Source organism: Hesperophylax consimilis, chromosome 17 (assembly GCF_061612785.1).
Source record: "Hesperophylax consimilis isolate HC1 chromosome 17, BYU_Hcon_1.0, whole genome shotgun sequence".
Classification (NCBI taxonomy): Eukaryota; Metazoa; Arthropoda; class Insecta; order Trichoptera; family Limnephilidae; genus Hesperophylax; species Hesperophylax consimilis.
In genome coordinates this window covers 2,337,149-2,359,090 of record NC_142852.1, presented here as the reverse complement: position 1 = coordinate 2,359,090, position 21,942 = coordinate 2,337,149, and the positions used below count along the sequence as shown (strand labels likewise).

General features: G+C 35.7%; 2 protein-coding genes across 2 annotated transcripts; one reads left to right on the top strand and one right to left on the bottom strand.

Moving 5' to 3' along the window:
• Nucleotides 1-203: 203 nt before the first annotated feature.
• Nucleotides 204-10,181, top strand: LOC149415758 (uncharacterized). Its single transcript, XM_089641629.1, has 4 exons — nucleotides 204-342; nucleotides 3,186-3,885; nucleotides 8,183-8,384; nucleotides 9,810-10,181. Exons 1-4 carry the CDS (start codon nucleotides 204-206, stop codon nucleotides 10,179-10,181), a joined length of 1,413 nt encoding a protein of 470 aa, XP_089497755.1.
• A 6,070-nt stretch (nucleotides 10,182-16,251) lies between these two features.
• On the bottom strand, nucleotides 16,252-21,651 carry LOC149415757 (uncharacterized). Its single transcript, XM_089641628.1, has 3 exons — nucleotides 21,523-21,651; nucleotides 18,642-18,844; nucleotides 16,252-16,412 (listed from the first exon to the last, which is right to left on the bottom strand). Exons 2-3 carry the CDS (start codon nucleotides 18,787-18,789, stop codon nucleotides 16,252-16,254), a joined length of 309 nt encoding a protein of 102 aa, XP_089497754.1. The 5' UTR covers nucleotides 18,790-18,844; nucleotides 21,523-21,651.
• Between the last annotated feature and the right edge of the window lie 291 nt (nucleotides 21,652-21,942).

The window sequence follows — 21,942 nt, the reverse complement described above, 5'->3', positions numbered from 1 at the left end:
GGATAACAGATATTCCTAAAAAATATAGTTTTGATTGGCATTCTATCTATTTTTATATCCGCACATCATTAAGTAGGTAGCGAGTGACAGGGCAGTGTAAGCACAGCACATCTCTGCGAAAAGTATTTGTATATGGAGTTATATTATTTTATTGTCTATGGTTTTGAATAGCCATAAGTCGCGTTTATAACCGCTCAATTAAAATGTCAACGAATTGCGCCTGTCGAGTTATTATTAACGAATTATTAACATTCGTACAAAATAAAGTGGATGTTCTTGTTGAAGTGAGCATTGTACAAATATGTTCCAAAAGCTTCCAAGAGGAAGAAATTGAAAGTGCTAAATGCCTCCTGTTAGAATCCGTCCCTGGCCGTCGTATCACGAGAAAAGGCGATGGCAAAATAACGAAAACATTGCAAGATATCATAAAGATCATGAAGGAAACCGATCCAGACCAACTTCCTACGTTTGTCGCCCGTGAACTCAACAAGTTACCACCAGTTACTTTTGACCACGTCGACGTTACAAGACTTCTTAAAGATTTAATATTACTGAAAACCGAAATTGCCGCAAAGGCAACAATATTAGATTTGAATGCTTTGAAGCAGGAACTTAGTCAAATCAAAGAAACCGTCAGCCATATCACACATGAACGCTCAAATTCTAATGCACAACCAAAAATTGTGAGTCCTTCCATAAACTCTCTTGACATTTCAAACGAAAACAATGCAAATCACGAGAATACGCAAATATGGCCGCAACCTACAGCCGCGCACGACGGCAAATCTTAACGAAATGCTCGTACTTATGCTAGTGTTATTGAGAAAGCCCGAAGAGAGCCGGAAAAAACCGAAGCAGCCCGAAGCAGTTCACTGTCAAACGCGTCAAACGTAAACAATGGTTTTACGGTTGTTATGAATAAACATCGCAAGAAGCGATTCTTAAGTAATCGTGGAACAGGAAGTAATGAAGGAAATTTAAAAATAGCTAACCTTTCAATAGGGCTATATGTATCTCGTTTCGCACTTGAAACAAACACAGAAGATGTAAAATTATTTTGCGAAAATAAAGGTTTAAAAGTAATTAATGTTGAAATCCTAAAACCTTTCAAAGAAACTCCATTCAGGACATTTAAAATCATGATCCAGCAAAGCGACATTAAAACTGTGATGAATCACGATTTCTGGCCCCAAGGCATCGTATTCAGAAGATACAGAGAAGCTATCGAGCGAACCACGAAAGGAACAAAACAAAATGAATAAGTTAAACATCACTTCGATCAATTGCCGATCTGTAAAAAGAGTAGAAAAATTTATTTCAAATCTGTGTATTACAAACGATATCATTCTATTACCAGAGACATGGCTTATACCAACTGATTTAGATTTTCTTAGCGAAATTCACCCTGAATTCATGAGCTATGGTACCTCAGCGGTAGACGTCTCTAATGGCCCACTACGAGGACGACCATATGGCGGACAGCTATACTATGGAGGAAATCATTCAAGGCAGTGACAATCGACTGTGAAACTCCCAGGATAATAGCGATTGATATCACACTCGACACTGGAACATTACTTGTCATGAGTTTATACATGCCAGTGGACAGCACTAATAATTTACCGGAATATTTATCCTGTCTATTAAAAATGCACACGATAATTATTGAGGAAAGAGACAACCCTAATTGTATTATTCTGGGAGACTTTAATGCCGACATGAATTCGCCATTTGGACGTGAGCTTAAATCATTCTGCTCCGAATATAACCTACAAATTGCGGATGTTGACATACTCCCGCTCGACTCCTACACATACGTAAGCGATGCACATAATACCACAAAGTGGCTCGACCACTGTCTAGTGACTCAGGCAGTACTCAATACAATAGAAAATATGTATATTGACTACAAGTCCGACTGGTCTGATCATAGACCAATGCACACCACTCTAAGAACTAATGGGCTACCCACATATACCGCAAGTCACACAAAGTAGAGGATCCGTGTCGATGGCGGCGCAAAAGTCATGTAGAAGTGCAGTCCTACTCCAGGTATGCCCAATTTGCAATAGGTCAACTTCAGATAATTTATGGAACCAACACAGAAACTTATGACAGCACCACGATGAATGTAGCCCAAATCAATGACCTATACAAAAACATTGTACAAGCATTGAGTAACTCAGCTATATCTGCGTTTAACATAGGGAGAAGGCCAAAAAATGGGAGAAAATGGAAGGCTACAGTGGGTTGGAATGAGCAGGTTGCCTTATATTATGAAGCGTCTAGAAATGCACATATAAATTGGCTGCAGAATGGACGACCTACTGAAGGTTCCATCATGGAAGCTAGAAAAGAAACCAGATTGCTTTTTAAGAAAAAATATAAGAATTGTCAAAGAAGCTTTGAGCAGAACAAAATAGCGAACAGCTTTGAATGCAAGAATTTTTCATCTTTCTGGAATAAAACCAATGCCATTTTGAAAGCGAAATACACCGCACCGAGCCAGATTGATGTAAAATCTGTAAATAAAGATATTGCTGAAGTTTTCAGAAATACATTCTGCTCCGCACCAGATTAACCGCAAATAATGGTTAAAGAGATTGAAACAACAACGCATCAACCAGAACAACAGCCGTCCATCGTCATATTACCTGAGATGATCCAGCGAGCAATACGCAACATGGCAGGAGGTAAATATGCAGGTCACGATGGACTAGTCATAGAACATGTAAAGCATGCGGGGGAGTATTTAACAATACTGCTTGTCTCTCTCTTCATTGCCATCATCGGCCACGGACACATTCCGAAAGAGCTGTCCAAAACAATAATAATACCGATCCCCAAAAGCCGCCAGTTGAACCTGACATCATCTGTTAATTATAGACCCATATCTCTTGCCACAATAATTGCAAGAATCTTCGAAAAGGTCATCTTAAATTTAACGGAAGACAAGCTCAATACAGAGGACTCTCAAATGGGCTTCAAAGCTGGATGCTCTACTGATATGGCCATATATAGCATGAAACAAACAATCGAATACTATAAAGCCAGAAAAACAACGGTGTACGCATGCTTCCTAGACTTAAGCAAAGCCTTTGACAGGGTTTGTCATAATGCGTTGTGGAAAAAACTGACCGAAGGACAAGTTCCACCACAAATTGTTAATATTTGGAGAACATGGTACAACCAACAGGAAAACATTGTCAGATGGAATGAAAGCCTATCAGAAGCAGCCAAATTAAAGTGCGGCGTTAAACAAGGAGGCTCAATGTCCCCAGTGCTTTTCAACGTGTATATGGATGAACTTAGTAAAACACTAAATACGACAAGAATCGGATGCCATATTGCCGGGGTATGTATGAACAATATTAGCTATGCAGACGACATGGTCATACTAGCTCCATCGGTAAGAGCGATGAGAAAACTTTTGGCAATATGCGAAGCGTACGTTGATAGTCACGGGCTGATGTACAATGCTAAAAAGTCATCCCTGCTGATATTCAAAGCAAATACTGGTCCCACTGTCATTCCACCCATACGTCTCGGCGGGGCCAATCTGAAAATTTTCAGCGAAATCAAATATTTGGGGCATGTCATCACCGATGACCTAAATGATAGAAAAGACATAGAACGTCAAAGAAGAGTACTGAGTGTGCGAGCTAACATGCTTGCCAGGAGATTCAACAAATGCAGTCCTCCGGTGAAGAAGCAACTTTTCCAAGCATATTGTATGAGCTTTTACACTAGCGAGCTATGGACGACATACACACAAGGCGTCATGAACACACTCCGAGTACAGTACAACCACGCATACAGAGCCCTATTTGGCCTCCCCTGGCGATGCAGCGCCTCACAGATGTTCACCGAAGGAAGGGTGCATGGGTTCGTTGCTTTGATGCGCCACAGAATAGCCGGGACGAGTCAGCGCTACCAGAGATCGGACAACACTCTTGTCCAGGCCGTTGCCCAGTGGCAGGGAGCGCCTCTACACCGGAGATGGAGAATTTCACCCAAGCCACCATAAAGTCCTAATGTGCTCATCAGTGCATTGATTATTTTTATTTATTCTTTATTCATTTTATTTTTATGTATTAACCTAAATGTAAACTTTTATGGCAGGCAGAGCATTGCACACACCGCTCTGTCCAGCTGAAATTAAAAAAAAAAAAATTATGTCATTTATAGGCTTTTTCACCATATTTTGCATTTACTTCTTGAATTGTCTAGGCAAATATACAGGATGATTAATTAATTATTTTTTTGATCAATTATTTCTTTCATCCGGTAAAATTTTAATTAATGTCTTCGAAATAATATAATAAAAACAGCAAATATGACGTCTTGATTGTCTAAATGTTCCTTAAAAACCCCAAATGGATTCCTTGAATTAACCATTAGAACTTACCAATAACTATTACAACTAACACTATTCCACTCGCTAACAAAATACTCGATAAATGTAAGAAAACTGAATCCGATCTAGCCAACATACCTTCAACTGTTTATAATTGTAAAGCAGATGAGATTCAAACTACGACTAATGAAATAATGAAAATGATAGATGAACTCAAGACATCGAATGCTTGTGGGTCAGATAAAGTGTCAACAAATTTGCTAAAAGTGTTGAAACCACTTATAGCTAGTACTATTGAATTTATCTGTAATCTTAGTTTCAAATCAGGCATATTTCCGAACCACTTAAAAGAATCAATTGTCATACTGATTCACAAAAATGGAGACAAATCGGATTTACAAAATTATCGGCCTATATCTCTACTAAATTCAATCTCAAAAATTATTGAGAAAATCGTCAAAAATCGTCTTAGCCTCTACCTAGAAAAACATAAGATCCTTTCTAAGAACCAATTTGGCTTTCGACCTGGTTTAGGAACAGAAGATGCTATTGCTAAGCTGACTGATATTATTTCCAATAATATTGACCAGGGAGTTAAGTCCATCGCTCTCTTCCTTGATCTGGTAAAAGCTTTTGATACCATCTCGGATAAAATACTTCTTAAAAAACTACAGGCCATCGGCATTCAGGGACAGCTATTCAAATGGATGGATAGTTACTTAGCGAACAGATATCAAAAAGTTAAAATTAATGATACTGTTAGAGATCCCGCCCTTATAGAATTTGGTGTACCGCAAGGGAGTACCCTAGGACCACTTCTGTTCAGTATTTATATAAATGATTTGTGTAACAGTAATCCCTCCAATCACATTATAACATTTGCGGATGATACTGTCTTAATATTTGAAGGAAGAAACTGGAATGCTGTACACAACAAAGCAGAAGACGGTATTAATCAGCTTAAATATTGGTTAGATTATAATCTTTTGACTCTCAATTCAGAAAAAACAAAATTTATACGATTTAGTGCGACAGAAGCGGGCCAATCCAAAGAATTATACAATATTTTCATACATAAATGCATCGAATTAACTATCTGTAATTGCTATAAATTAGAATGCGTGAACAGTATAAAATATCTCGGTATTGTTATCGACAAACATCTTAGATGGGACGGACATATAGACCTTGTGACTACTAAGGTTAGAAAGCTGACGCATATCTTTATGCCAATTAGAAATATCCTATGTCAAAAAGATTTAAGACTCATTTACAACGCTATGTGTGGGTCACTATTAGACTATGCATCATTAGGCTGGGGTGGATGCGCAAAAATGGTTTTAGACCACTTAGCAAAGGCCCAAAAATCCTTACTAAGGGTAATCATGAAAAAACCTTTTAGGTACAACAGCGATTCACTATTTGAAGAGTTACGAGTTCTAGATGTCAGACAATTATACATGAGGAAAATAATTTTGAACACTCATAAAAAACGTCATCTCTACCCATCTATCGACCACTCTCATGACACCCGACACTCACGGAGGAATCCAATCGTACCACCCACAACCAAAACTTCACTCGCTCAAAGACATTTTTCATTCCTAGGCCCAAAACTTTACAACTTTATACCTGATGCTTGGAAAAAGGAAAGCATAGGTGCTTTTCGTAAATCGATCAGTCTGGCTTCACCAATTAGGGAGAAAAGAGTGTGAACTCACATTTTTCCAAAAATAAAACAAACGAAATATCAAACACATTAAGAAAACAAGAAAATAAACAAAACTAAACAAACCAAACAACAAGTTAACATCAGTTAACTTTATAACTTTTTGCTTTTAATCTTTTATAATAATATTTTTTTAATGTATCATTATTTTTTAGTTATACATATACAGGGTGTCCGGAAACTCGTAGTACAAGCGGGAAACTGGTGATTCTACATCACATTTGGAGTCGATTTTGTAGTATATTTTTTTTTGATTTGAGCTTTCGTTATCGAGTAAATCGAGTTAGAAGTTGATTTTTTTTTTTTAATCAAATTTTTATAAATTATTACTGAAGATCAAATTACCCAACTAATTAAAACTATTTGAAAGTAAAACAAATGCAGAAACTCGGATTTGAAGCATTATTTTGAAATCACCCTTCATTTAATCCGGTGTAATCATAAAATATTTCTGCTCTGCAGGGTTAAAACATATGTTGTTCAACCCCAAACACCAGAAAAAACTTTAACCCTAAAATAGCCGAAAAATATATATTTTTTTTTTTTGTGAAAATGCTCAAATCAAAAAAGTTTATGTTTATTTGGGTTCCCCATGTGGTGTAGATTCTCCAGTTTCCCGCTTGTACTACGATTTTCCGGACATTTTTTTTTTTTAGTTATGTATATATTATATTACTTTTCTTTTTTGTTTTTATTCTTACAAAATATGTATGCGTGCATGAATACTAATTCAATTTTGACTGTCCTAAAACGGGAATTCCTCCTAGTTGGGCAGTCAAAGTATTTTTTTATGTATATGTACATGTGTCATTGTATCATCACCTGTACTCAATAAAATAAATAAAAGTATGAGATGATAAATTAAACAACTTGGGTAAAACGGTGTTATGAAACAATATTTCAAAAGTAAAGAAATAGACTAAAAGTTATTGTTGAATTTGTAGGTAATATATTTTATAAATTTGTTTTGGATACGTTCTATACTATCTATGTAAAGTTTATTTTGTGGATTCCAAATAGGCGATGCATATTCCAGTGTACTTCTGACTAATGCGAAATATAAAATTACAATTCTAGGCGGATTATTGAATATTTTACTTACACGTAGCATGAATTTATAGTAATAGTGCATTTGAATGACAACGAATTTGTAAGCGTTTCATATGACGTTAAATTTATAAAATCTACATACTGAATAAATAATACAAATAAGTTTCGTACCTTCTTCAAATTATTAAGAAATACTCAATAGTTGAATATTCCTAATGGAGATTTGAAATCTCATAATATTTTTCCTTATTCCGTGAAGTCATTCTTCAATAGAATGAAAAATTAAAATAATCCATCCCCGCGGATATCAAAACCTGGAGACTAAACCATTACCGATTATAATATTAATATGTCTTTCACATAAAATACACACATAACCTTAAAATACATTCAACCTTAAGATTCTTTATGGAGCGCCCACTGGGTGCTTTTTCAGTACTGTAAAAATGATCATTTTTTGTTCATAAATAACCTTTCCAACTTATTATTTGACAGAATGCCATTTTTTACTTATACTAAACTCTAAATGTTCCTTAAAAACGCCAAATTTATTCCATGACTTAACCCATTCATGACGAAGGTGCCATATGGACCTCGAAAAAGTGTTGGACCTCAATTAGTCACATCATGCCGATATATTAAAATGGCGATGCGAAATTCAGTTTTATGTAGTCTACAAGCATGTACGAACACGTTTGTCTTAGAGGCGCTCAGTTCGTTTGCATGTGCCGGCGTGGACAGACGTGTATAAACGGAGTTTGAAAAAAAGTGCAAATTTTTCAAAATGTCAAAGCGAGTGAAGTAAGTAATCCAATAAACTTATGTGTAGATTTGATTTTTTTTTCCAAAACCGTTTATGATCCGTAAAGAATGAAATTTACTAACTATTTATAGACATATTGTTACAAAAATAATCCTTATTGTATCAAAGAGAGTACTTTGAATTGAAGGTTTTGATTTTTGGCTCCATATGGACCTTTCGGCAGATCTCACTATACATAAATTGTAATTTTTCGCAGATTTCATTGTTTTTTCTTGTTTTTTAGGGGTCTGACTGTTGAAGAAGTGATGTTACTGCTTGAAGAACAATCGGATACGAATTTGGAGGATGATGAGGTAGTGGATGTGGATGTGTATGTGGAGCCGCCAAATGAGAGTGATTTGTCCGGAGCAGTTTCAGCTGATGAAGATGACGGTGGAATAATTGCCAATATTTCTCGAGCGCAATTGTTTTCTAATTGCCAAATCGTAAATCGCCGTCGACACAAAAGGGGACAAGATACGCCCGATTATGATTCAGATCAAGAGAACCCTAATCTAGAGCATTTCGGAGACGAGCGTTTGGATTCAACTTTCAGTGACTTCGACATAAATTTATTCGACGCTTCAGCATCACACGGTCAAGCGTCTGCAAGCACTTCTTTCGAGCCTCCTTTGAAACGATGCCGTGTTAGTACTGGAGACAGAGTGAATGATCCCGCTGAACCACCTTATCGCATTCCAAAACGTATGCCTGGTCCGAAAACTATGTTTCAATGGAAGTCTAACGATGTGACGCCAATTGTTTCTAGCATATTTCCCGAAGGAAATTATACCGACGTAGCTGCTTTATCACCGGTGGAATTATTTGAACTAAATTTTGACAACGAAATGTACGAATTCATCGTTACAGAATCCAACAAATATCAGACCAAGCAAGACCCTGAAAATAGTCATAAAGTATCACCTTTAACTGTCGGGGATATCAAAGCGTACATGGGTATACTTATAACATCGGGATTATGCCCGATTCCATCAACTCGATTGTACTGGAGCAGCTTTCGCCCTTTCTACAATAAGCAGATTGCGTCCACCATGTCTCGTGATAGATTTGAACAGATACACAAAATGATACACTTTGCTTCACCAAATCAGTTCAATAGTGCAGACCGGATGTGGAAGTTACGTCCATTTACAGATAGGCTTATTGAACGGTTTATGCGAAACTTCCACCCAGAAGAAAATTTAAGTTATGATGAATCGATGATTCCATACTATGGCCACCATGGATGTAAGCAATACATAAAAGGCAAACCCATTCGATTCGGATATAAAGTGTGGAGCCTTAATACACCCTCCGGTTACTTGATCAATTTTGAGATCTACCAAGGCAGCAATCCCCGGATTCCAAAGGAGTATGGTGTTGTAGGCTTGAATGCTTCACCACTACTTATGTTGGTCGATCAATTGCCAGTGGAAAAGCGCGAATTGCCATATCACTTCTACTTTGATAATCTTTTTACGGGTATGCCATTGCTGTACTATGGATACAATGGCACAGGTACAATTCGAGACAATCGGATTCCCAGTTCATCTCCTATCCCCAAGAAGAAGGCAACAATGTCAAAATACAACAAAGGTGTGCTTTCTCGAGGACATACTGAAAGTGCGCAGACATCATTTGGCAAGACCCCCATCTACGTTACTCAATGGGTTGATAACGCTGTTTGTTCTGTAGCTTCAACAAAATACGGAAAGAATCCATTGGATCTAGCAAGCCGTTACTCACGGAAGGAGCAAAAAAAGATCAGTATACAGAGGCCATATGCAATTCATCAATATCACACGAATATGGGCGGAACTGACAGAATGGACCAAAACGTTGCATGTTATCGCATTACTGTTCGCCAACAGAAATGGTGGTGGTCCATTTTTACCTGGGCCATTGATGTAACCATTCAGAATTGCTGGCTTCTGAAGCGCAAAGCCACGGGCAATTTTAAATTGGGGCAGTTAGAATTCCGTGAAGAAATATCAAAGCATTACTGCGAGAAGTATTCTATCAAGAAATACTTCAAGGCACCCGACAAACTCACCAAAATAGGTCAAACGGCGATGCAGTATGATACCTCCGTCCCCCATTATCCTGGGCCAATACCGATAACTGAGACTAATAAGGGAGGAAAACTGTCTTGTGCATCTTGTAAAAGCAAGCAGCGCATCCGTTGCATCACATGTAAGGTCGGACTATGCGTGAAATGCTTCGAGGGCTATCACACTAAATAATGTTGTTGAAAATTACACTTTTTGAACAATAAAGATGAAAAAATGAAATTTCTGACTAGTTATTTGCCGAAAGATCCATATGGACCTCATCCTTCTCGATGCTCCTGCGGGATGAGGAGACGATTTTTTCAAATTCCGAAAAAAACGTTCTTATTCTACTTTCAAAACCAACCACTCTGTGAATTTTCTGCGCGAAATTCGAAAAAAAAATAGTTCGTCATGAATGGGTTAACCATTAATATTAAGTAGTAGACAGTAATGAAGTCATAGACAATTTTATTTTCGTAAAGTTGACAGTAAGTATTTCAAATTAATTTACATATAGTATGTTGGTATTTTTTTGTAATCATTTCACTTGCAAGGGCTCCCGCCAGGGAGTAAATTGATAGAAGTATAAAATATATAATTATTCGAAGAAAACTTCTTCAGAAAGGTTTTCACTTTGTGATGGCATTATTTATTTTAGTAAAAAGACAAATAACTTTGTTTACATCACTTTATATTTGTACACAATCAACATGTTTCGTGAACAATGTTCACTTCTTCAGGATCAAACGTATACTAAACTTAAAAATTAAATATAGATTACATATGGGCGGAAAGAGAAGAGCTTAAATTTCTTAGATTTAAATTTAACACTGATAGGTTATAAAATAGATTTCAATATATTCAGTAAAGATACGTACACCGATACTGTTATAGATAATTCATCAAATCATCCTTTCACTCAGATACTCGCGGCCTTTCTCTCTATGGTTAATAGATTAGTTACTATTCCTTTGTCTGTTCCTAATTTTACTTTGGAATTAAATCTCACTAAACAAATAGCAGTTAATAATGGTAATTCTACTAAACTAGTGGATCAAATACTTAATAAAAAGAATAAACAGAAATTCTTAAAACTATATATCTACCCTTTTTCTAAACATAATAATAATCAATGGCGAATAATTCTATTTGTTAATAACGATATGTCGAAAATAATTAGCAAAAGTATTCCCGGTAATATACAACCAGCATTTTATGCAAATAACAAATTTAAAAAATTCATCCTTGACAACAAAGACAGCGACATCAAAACAAAAAAGTCGGGCGTTTATAAACTCGATTGTAAAGATTGTAATAGGTTTTATATAGGTAAAACAAATAGAAACTTTGAAGTAAGGGTTAAGGAACATCTCAGGGCATTGAATGGGAATAGCGAGTCTGAAATCGCAGATCATTTATTAAACAATAATCATAATTTTGACAAACACCATGGACTTAAAATATTGCATACAGGCTATAAGGTATCACAGATAAATAAGTTAGAGATTTTAGAAACAATAAAAAATGTTAATAATAAGGCAGACATAATTAATAAACAGCAAATTTTTGTTAACCCTCTTTTGAACCTTTTCCAACTTAACCAGTCTTTCCCTGCTAATGGCTTTGAAATCCCTAATTGATAAACTTTCCCCACTTTTACCCCTCTCCCTCCCTTCTGTCCTTTCCGACAATATGTAATCTATATTTAATTTTTAAGTTAAGTATACGTTTGATCCCGAAGAAGTGAACATTGTTCACGAAACATGTTGATTGTGTACAAATAAAGTGATCTAAACAAAGTTATTTGTCTTTTTATTAAAATAAAATATCTCCCATAGCGAAGATAGGGACTGACATACCAAGAAGAATATAATCTTTACAAAGTATTCTGCTAATAATAATTATACAAGTGCGACAATATAAGTGATGTCAGTTTATTACAAGATATGTTGAGGGGTGTGGGAGGGATGGGGGATATAGGTATAGGATAAAGAGACGTAGGACGGGAGTAGATGGGAAGGAAGATTGTGTTGTCCCTTTTGGTGATGGGCAGGACACATTAACACTATCGAAAAATTTCGACTCTTATCGTCAAAACGAATACTTAATTATTTAATTTTTTTTATTTAAAATGAACAGTAACTGATTTGAGTCCTCTGAAATAGTATCGTTGATAAATTATCTTGTTACTAGTAGATCAACTAGAATCATATTATTGTAACAATACTGTCACTAATGCTGAACAAAATTTTCTAATATATCGCCTGCGTAGATAAAAAAATGATGATTTTGATATCAATGATGAATGAAGTCTGTTATCGTATAAAAATGTGTAAAAAATATGTTTTTCATATAAGAATCAAAAGATTATGAATAAAGCATATTTTATTCATTATATGTATGTTATGCTATTGATAAAATCACCGTTACATTTTTTATTTGGAAAACTACAGTATTATAATGTGTAATTTACCTGAGAAATTAATGATTGATTATATTACTACACTAACACATTATAGCTTAATTAAATAATTCTACAGAACAGCTAATACATTTTATTTAAAATAACAACTAGAATTACCCCCTTATGCATGTAGGTACTTTGGTTTATTTGTAAAAATAATAAATTTTAATCACCTTTTTAATTCACTTTAAAGGTGAACTTACGTAGGTAGTACATCAAGTTGAATATATGTTTGTAACTCACTAACACTACACAGGCTTTATATTTTTATCACAAAGAACTTTAACAAGCAATATTTTAGAGACACGAAATGATATAATTTAACTAATTTGGGGTGTCGCGGTGGACAAAAAACAAAATATTTATGTAGGGTGGAACAATACGTTCTAAAAATTATTCATAATAACAATAGTAATGAAAATAATAATTAATCTCCGTCAGTACAGGGTGTTCAAGTAGTCGAACCGATCGACAAACAGAATTACCTACCGTCTATAGCCCTCCGCGATTCTGATAAATTCCACAATAACTTATGAAATGAGATTAGAACGACATGCCAACTATAGGGGCAGAAAGCTTGCGATTGGTTCCTGGAATGCGCGATCCCTTAACAACAAACTAGAGGTGGTGATGATATTCTCGGAGTTTAGAATTTAGAATTGGAAGGTTGTTTGAAATGATTCTTGCCATGTTTGATGAGTGGTGACCAGAACTAAATAGACAGGTAATTCCCACAACGTACCTACTCCAATTTAAATTATTGCTCGTATCTACCACTCCCTCCTAGCACATTACAGTGCCACGTGCGGCTCGCAAGGCGGCAATGCCATATAGCACGATGACATGCACACTATTTAATGAATGATTCTTTTTTTTATATTAAAGATTTTGCAAACAATATAAATATTTTGTTTTTATAATAAATTCATATAAGTCTGTGAAAAAATGTTCACAACTAAATTTTTAATAAAATAACTAAATTTCTAATTTTTTCTAAATGCACAAACTCATCCACCTGCTCCAAGTATTCCTCATTCACAACTATATTGCACGCAATTTTCGTACTCTCTCTTTCAAACACCATGACTTTACACTTACTAACATTCATCACTAACTCATTCTTCATGCATATTTCGTCCATCCTAGACACGAGAGACTGTAGATCTTCCATTCAGTTAGCTATCATCAGCATACAACAGGCAACATACTTTCAGATTACTCAAATTCACTATTCAAAATGTTTCATTTACTATCCATCTTGAATACACACATTTTAAGACTTACGTTAAAACTTTTAACCGGCTTTTGCATTTTTTCTGAAAAATATTTTCAAAGCTCAAAATCAGGTAAGCATTGTCGTATGTATCCATACGTTTAGGAATACTTACCAACGTTATTTTTTAAAATTCAGTGCACAGTGACAGACAAACATCATAATATTCATATTATATAAACACTTCTGTTTTACAGTGCTGTGTACTTAAGAATGCAACTTTTTTCTTCTGTACCATTATTTATTACTTGAATGTATATTTTTATGTTGACCATTAAAAATTAATGAACCTGTTCTGGAAGCATTTTTTCCTAGCGAATTTATTTATTTATTATATCTCACTATAAATAAATCTTGTTTTTTTCTCACAAAAATCAACCTCACTAGAACTTAGCCTGTATCGAGGATAATAATTTACATTTGAGTGAAGCAAACATAGAGTAATCACAAACATAAGGTAATACTATATAAATACACAAAATATTTCTAAAAGAAATAGAAAATATATTGAATATTTTATAGAAATAATTAATTGCAAACTATGGAACTAGGTCTTATAGCAAAAACAAATAACACTCAATTCAGAAGTGCCATATAATAATAATAATTATATAATCAAAATATTTAAAGTTCGTGTTAGAAATGTGACGTAGAAAAACTAGAAAATAATGGTTTCTGGTGTTGATCTGGCTTGTAAGTCACACAGACCACCAGGGAATAATTAATTACCTATGAAAAAATGGGTTGATTACAAAATTCACTCTGCAGGAAAAGTAATAAATTATAATCCAGCCACCAAATACACTAAAACAGAAGACTCACCGAAAATATCACTCGCATTGAGTTTACAGCAATTCCTTAAATCTCCAAATTCGGCAGCGGACGGCAATCGGCACAATAATAACTTGCATTCGCACCATAAACTTATAATCTATCACGAACAGCTCTCAAGAGAGTAGAATTTAGAATAATCTTGAATTAGCACATTGTAATTCCAAAAGTACTGCCACATTATTGTGACAAAAATATTTTAATCCTTTAGTCTTAAATCAACCAAACAGGAATAGTGGTGCCATCTTTCGTCAAATAATATAATTCGGATGAATCCAGCTGATTAATGCATGACTGAAATATATTCATTATCACTTTACCTGCAGAGCGAAAATTAAATTAAATTAAATTTGAATACTTGAGAATCCCTGGTGTTACGACAGACAAAATTTATAATCGCTAGTTTTGAGCAAGTATATTCTTTAAATGGGTCCGTTGTGTCTTGCTAAGGCACACTTTTATGCAAATGTATACTAACACACGGAACAAGAAAAATGTTTTTCTCCACTGTGAGACAGCATATGTACATGTGTTGCATGCATGTATTTCGTCAAATCGCTCTCATGAAAACATGAATAACCGGATTTCTAACGTAAAAAAGGTTTTCCTCTGTGAGTTAGCATGTGTCTCGTCAAATGTTCTTTTTGAGAACATGCATAACTGCAGTTGGAACATGAAAAAGGTTTTTCTCTACTGTGAGTCATTATGTGTCTTTTCAATTGTCCCCTTCGTGAACATATATAGTTGCAGTCAAAACATGAAAAAGGTTTTTCTCCACTGTGAGTTAGCATGTGACTCGTCAATTGTTGCTTTTGAGAACATGCATAACTGCAATCAGAACATGAAAAGGTGTTTCTCCACTGTGGGTCAGCATGTGTCTCGTCAAATTGCCCCTTTGAGAACATGAATAGCTGCAATCGGAACATGAAAAACGTTTTTCCTTTTTGTGATTCAGCTTATGTATCGCCAAATATCCCTTTAGAGAGCATGAATATTTACAGTCGGAACATGAAAAAGTTTTTTTCCACTGTGAATCAGCATGTGTCTTGTTAAAGCTCCATTTTGAGAACATGAATAGCTGCAGTCAGAACATGAAAAGGGTTTTTCTCCAGTATGGGTGCGCAAGTGACGTTCTAACTTAGATTTATAAGAGCAGGCGTAGTTACAATGGGGACAGAAGAATGGTTTTTCCGCAGAATGTGTCTTCAAATCGGTCAATGTGTCTGCAAAAGATAACGAATAAAGGTATACTTGAAAGTACCGTTGGTTCAAAAAATGTATAAAATAAAAAAAGCACAAATACCTGTTGTGTAAGTAATTCTTTGAGGGCGTTTAAGGCATTCATTTTTAATATCCGGCAGGTCTATGTCAATTTCTATAGAAGGAATTTCCCATTCATCTGCTTCTCGGGTTTCTGGTTCCTTCTTGATGTTAACAGTCTCCACATTAAAAACAACAGTAGTGACAGTGATCATTTGTATTCCAAGAAGAACAATCTAACTCGAATAAATTTACTAAATACATTTTGAATTGTTACGATCGCCATCTCCGAGAGATTTTGATTAAGTTACAATGGGGACAAGATAATAGTTTTTCAGGATGTGTCGTTAGATCTGTAAATGAATCTGAAAAAGTTAACGAATAGGTAAATCTTAGCACCATTCACAAAAACGAAAAAAAGATAGCACGATTCGTTATTTACCTGTTGTCTGGATAATTCTTTGAACGTGTTTTAGGCATTCTTTTTTAACATCCGTAAGTTCTTTGTGAGTTTCCACATAGGGAATTCCCTCTCCATCTTCTTCTCGTGGTCTTGGTTCTACATTGCAGGTAACAGTCTCCACTTTTACGTCACCTAGTAAAACCAAACAACAATACGTACATCAGAAATAACAGTCATCCCTCTCCGAAAGAGTGAATGAGAAAATCTTTTCTTATTTAAAAAAAGTGCATGATTGAAGATACCATTGATTTACCCTGCAGAGGCGGGAATTTGGATAATAGGCAAACAGCTTAATTTAGGAAAAAACAAAGACCCCCGATGTCCGCTTCAGGAAGGAAGTACTAGCTACTCTTGAGCTTATTCTGTACGGAGTTTTATAAATCTAGAGAAATAATGTTTTAATCGATATTTTATGTGTTTTTAATGCATCTTACATTATATCAGAGAATTCTGGCCTAGTGGACGGCTGGCTACATTCGCAGGCCCGGAGCGTGGATGACTTTATGTGTAACTCTTATTTGCTGATTGAAGACCAAAGTAAAAGGATTTTCCATTTACCTGATGCTTTGTCAACACTTACTTGAGGGTTTTAAACTTAACTTTTTTTTATTTTTATATTAACTCCACACAGGAGGCCCTGAAGAAAATTTGTTTTTGTTTTTGTTAAAAAAAAAGCTTTTTTTGTAACAAGTATCTCACAGAAATCTCTTAACGAAAGATATGCCACACAGCAGTTGCTACACGCATTTGATGTGTGTTTGTTTAGACCACAGGGAACCCCTTATCTTGATCTAGTTTTGGGGCGCCAGTAACCGGAGATTGTTTACAACTCGATATTATTTTATGTTTATAAACATTCATATTTTGAAGAATACGTCATGCTTTATTGTGTAAACTTTGTAGCGGTTTGTCACCGCTCCGTCATCAAAATCATAAACCAGACGGCATGTGCTAAACAACCGAGTCAGCGGTCCTGCGGATTCGAAGTCCAGACGCTACTCCAACCCGTGGCAGACAACAAAGGAATCAACAGGTATATAAGCGGTGGAGGACCGAAGTACATCAGTCAGTCATAGTCAGTCAACAGTCAGTCATCATTCCACATCGTTCCACTCAACACGAGTGACAACTGGGGGGCCCCGTGCCCCTCCACGAAGGACATATACCCGGCTTCGCCCTTACCATCATGGACTCTACCGGGACATCAACCTAGCGCCTTGTCCGGATCGTCGTCCCTGGCAGGCGCTACTCGGATTACAAGCGCCCTGGTCCCAGCGTCTCTGACCAGCGCTTCTTCCACGCATCATGACCACCACGAGGACACGCAGCATCCTCACTGGTCACACCGCGCCCGTTCAACTGCCTACAAGGTCCATCGCACCTTTGGCCGTCTCGTCAGCACTGGAGTGCCTGAAGACCTACGTTCTTCGCCAGTACCTGACCTTCATCGAGTCCCGGTCACCAGCGCCCGGCGTCGACTCACTGACCCGCGATTGACCACCACATCATCGCAGCAACCGGAGTATTCAACATCTGTCCTACATCATCTCCTCGTCTCGGCAACTGACTCAATAAACACAATGACCTTCACCAATGTATAATGCTGACTCACCAATAAACACGACCTACAACATCATTATCTTGCATTGTCTCACTACCAATTCCCATAACTTTATTATTTATATTATTGTTTTTAACTCAAAGAGACAAACATCGTACCGGCGGTGTAATGTTTGCAACATCCAAAGAAACGAGTACAGACTACTCATTGGTTCAGTAACTGCGAAGTTGCCTTATGCCTTACAAAATGTTTTAAAATATATCACACGATTCAAAAATATTAATTGATATAGCTGTCTTGGCCCTTCCAAACTAATGTGTGGTCACCCTCTTCAATTCCGTTTGTTTAAAAGGGAAGATTTATTTTACAGTCTAAAAAAAACATTTGTTTACCTATATTCGGTGTAAAAAATAGTTTCCACGATTTAACATTATGTGGAAAAGTACATTTATGACCTATATTAGTAAATTTTTACGATAAACCTTTCCATCAATGTGAGTGATTATTAATGGGAGACCAACATTTTCAAAGTAAATTCAAGTTTATTTATTTATTTCCAAATTAACCACGGATCACATTCTGTTATTGTTATTTTATAACGTATTCGTTAAACAATTGATCGTATTGAACAATTTATTGTTTTACTTAAAATCGTCAGATTGCAAAGAAAATAAAATATTAATAAATGCAAAACTGAAAAATCACACCGTTACTGGGAAACAATCAGCAAATTTCTGACCTGAAAATGGATTTTGAATATAACTTTTTTTTATTCTACATTTTTACGCAATGCAACTTACTGGCTGTGAGAGTACACTCCGCGTACTGTAAACATTCCTTCTTTACATCTGGGAGGCCACAATCCATACTCGGCATTTCACCTCCGTCTTCTTCCTGGGGCCATGGTTCCATCTTGATGGAAACACTCTCTGGATTTAGTAGATCCATGGCAAGACTGTGTTACGGTTATGGAATAGGTTTAATCCCAAAAATACACCTGAAACTGCAGGAAAAAGAATGTTGTATCAATAACGCAACTCTTATTTGATGACCTTTGAAAATTTTATGTAGGTAAGAATATTTTGTATAAACAAATAATAAGTGTTAGTAAATAATTAAAATAGAGGTTTTAATTTTGACTGAGTAAACATTTAAGCTAAGACAATTGAAAACGATTGACAGAATCGTCATCAAAAGTAAGATTAAATCCATCAATGAAATGGCCCCACCCTACATCTCTGATCTCTGCGTCCCGTAAAACACTGGTCTGAGGCAGTCAACTCTTAGATCAGCAACATCAGCAGCTGTAGGCTGACTGATGGAACCTAAGCGCAAGCCAAATACTAAGTTTGGTGATCGCGCTTTCGGAGCATCTCCCTCCGGAACTAATAAATAAATATAATTCAATATGGTTTTAGACCCCAGATGTCAGTAACATCAAACCTCTTATGCATCTCAGATTTCTTATCACAAACTCTCGACAATCGGGGACAGGTGGATGTTGCTTATTTCGACCTGGAAAAAGCATTCGACAAGGTTGACATCGAAATTCTTCTAAATAAGCTAGCTTCATTTGGTTTTTCCAAAAGACTACTCTGTTTTTTTGCTTCATATTTTCGAAATCGTAGACAGTTTGTTTATTATAAGGGTTCCAGTTCTTTGGAATTCATAGTTTTTTCTGGAGTTCCTCAGGGGTCCATCCTTGGACCACTTCTGTTTCTGATTTTTACTAACGATATTGGTTCAGTCATCACACATTCGCTGTATTTACTATTTGCAGATGACTTGAAACTATATCGCTCAATAAAAAACCATCTTGACTGTATTCTCCTTCAACGTGACATTGACTGCGTCTCAAACTGGGCCAAAATAAATGGCTTGAACTTCAGTACACCCAAGTGCAATATCGTCTCGTATACAAGATCAAAGAAACCGCATGTATTTGAATATACAATCAATGAAATTATTCTCCAACACCTAAACCAAATCAAAGACCTAGGAGTTATTTACGACAGCAAACTAACTTTTCACCAACACATCGATGATTTAATAAACAGAGCATACAGGCTTCTCGGCTTCGTAATTAGAAACTCATATCCGTTTCGTAACACAAAAACACTGACGTTATTATATAACACACTAGTCCTAAGTGTACTTGAATCAAACTCGATCATCTGGGCTCCACATGAATTAACATACACTTTACGCATTGAAAGAGTCCATAAAAAATTTTTAAGGTTTTTATTCTCGCGGCTCTATGGACGTTACCCTTGGCTTTACCCATCGATTTATATATTAGGCATGACCAATTACCACTCCCTAGAGACACGTAGAGGTATTGCTTTGCTTAAATATTTTTTCCAACTAATAAACGGTCACTTATCTAATAATGAGATACTGGCCCAATTAATTTTTTTTGTACCAGAGTATCACTCTCGAGGACGTCATCACAATCTTCTATATAGTAGAGCAAGCCGCACTAATTTATTAATGAACTCACCTGTAGGGAGAGCTACGTACTTTTTGAATGCGGTAGATAAAAAATTAGATTTATTTTTTGTGTCCTATAGCGCATTTACGAGATTTTTGGCATTGCATATACACTGCATAAATGGTACAATTATAACGTCTTAGGCTTTATTACCTGTAATTGTTATAAATAAATGTACAAATTATATATAAATAAATAAATAAATAAATAAATAAGATCCATAACAAGTCCAACAGAATTCAGGTCTAAACTAAAAACTTACATTTTTAAGCTGTCGTACCATTAAAATATATTTACCATTCCCGACAGAAAGTCCAATTATATCCAAATGCCCAATAATGTCCTAAATCCTGTTTCTAAATTTCGCTGATAAACAATTTATTTATGTTAATTAAGTGTTAATCCCAAGTGACCTACCAGGTAAGTATGGTACTGTATATTATCTTCATATATAGTTAGTAATAACAAAGATCATTGTATAAATGTATTAAATATTTATTCAGCGCCCTTGGGGTGATTTTGCGCAAAAACGGCGATATACAAATCATCTAAATATTATTATTATTATTAAAGTAATCTGATGCCGTCTTCATCTACATCTCTATACCAAATGACACAATCGGTATATTCGACCGGCTTTTCATAAATATCGGTACAACCAAGTATTCCGTATATTTTTGAAATTGTGATTTTTTCAATCGAAAACTTCGAAATACAAGTAAGTTTTTAGATTTTCACGGCCAAAAGCATTTTTGTTGTGTGTTTTTGGGGTGTTATGCCGTGTTGCGCTAACTCCTTCTTTAGCCGACGTTTCGGACAGCGTTGCAGTGTCCATCATCAGGGCAGATCCGGTAGATCAGAAGACATCTTCGGATCTACCGGATCTGCCCTGATGATGGACACTGCAACGCTGTCCGAAACGTCGGCTAAAGAAGGAGTTAGCGCAACACGGCATTACACCCCAAAAACACACAACAAAAATTCGAAATACAAATCCATAAAAAGGTACTTCTACGTCAAATTGATATTTAAAAGTTTCTCAAACAGAATGTAAAATAATGGATTTCCTAACTTACGTGTACCGATTGGTGTAAGTCATGTAAGTTAAGCATGGTCGCGTCAGACACAGCGCAGTTCCGCATTTGATTATGCTGAATACTTGGGTAGAAAATATCAGCATAAGAACTTACCAATAACTGTCAAAGGATGGAATTATAAATTTAACTGCGTGGGTTAAACAGTGAAAGAAAAATTATGTATAATTATAGTTCAGAAAAACAGGACGATACGATTGGCAGGTGACGATAGCATAGCATATGCATATTAGCCTGGAGCACGGATGTATGAAAAAATTTTTTTTTTATGATTCAGAGTTCTAAGAGGGGGGGATTTGTGCCTTATGTTAAAATAAAAATACGTGGGATTTTTCATTTCATTTAATTAAGATCTTCTGCCTCCGCAGTGACCCCAAAAATTGAAAATTAGGGTAAAAAAGTTTATAAGACGATACATTATGATTAATTTAGTGGTAAGTAGGTGTTAAATGATAAACAATATATATTAAGATGTTTATTAAGGCATCGCTCTAAAAAAAAAAATTGAAACATAAT

Excerpts from the sequence above, each read along its gene's own strand:
- LOC149415758 (XM_089641629.1), top strand. The coding sequence starts at position 204 with ATGTCAACGAATTGCGCCTGTCGAGTTATTATTAACGAATTATTAACA. Across the intron at positions 343-3,185 it reads GGAAGAAATTGAAAGTGCTA|ACAACCAACAGGAAAACATT; the intron begins AATGCCTCCTGT and ends GGAGAACATGGT. Across the intron at positions 8,385-9,809 it reads TGTTTTCTAATTGCCAAATC|AAATGGTGGTGGTCCATTTT; the intron begins GTAAATCGCCGT and ends GTTCGCCAACAG.
- LOC149415757 (XM_089641628.1), bottom strand. The coding sequence starts at position 18,789 with ATGGATCTACTAAATCCAGAGAGTGTTTCCATCAAGATGGAACCATGG. Across the intron at positions 16,413-18,641 it reads GGAGTGTACTCTCACAGCCA|GTGACGTAAAAGTGGAGACT; the intron begins GTAAGTTGCATT and ends TGGTTTTACTAG.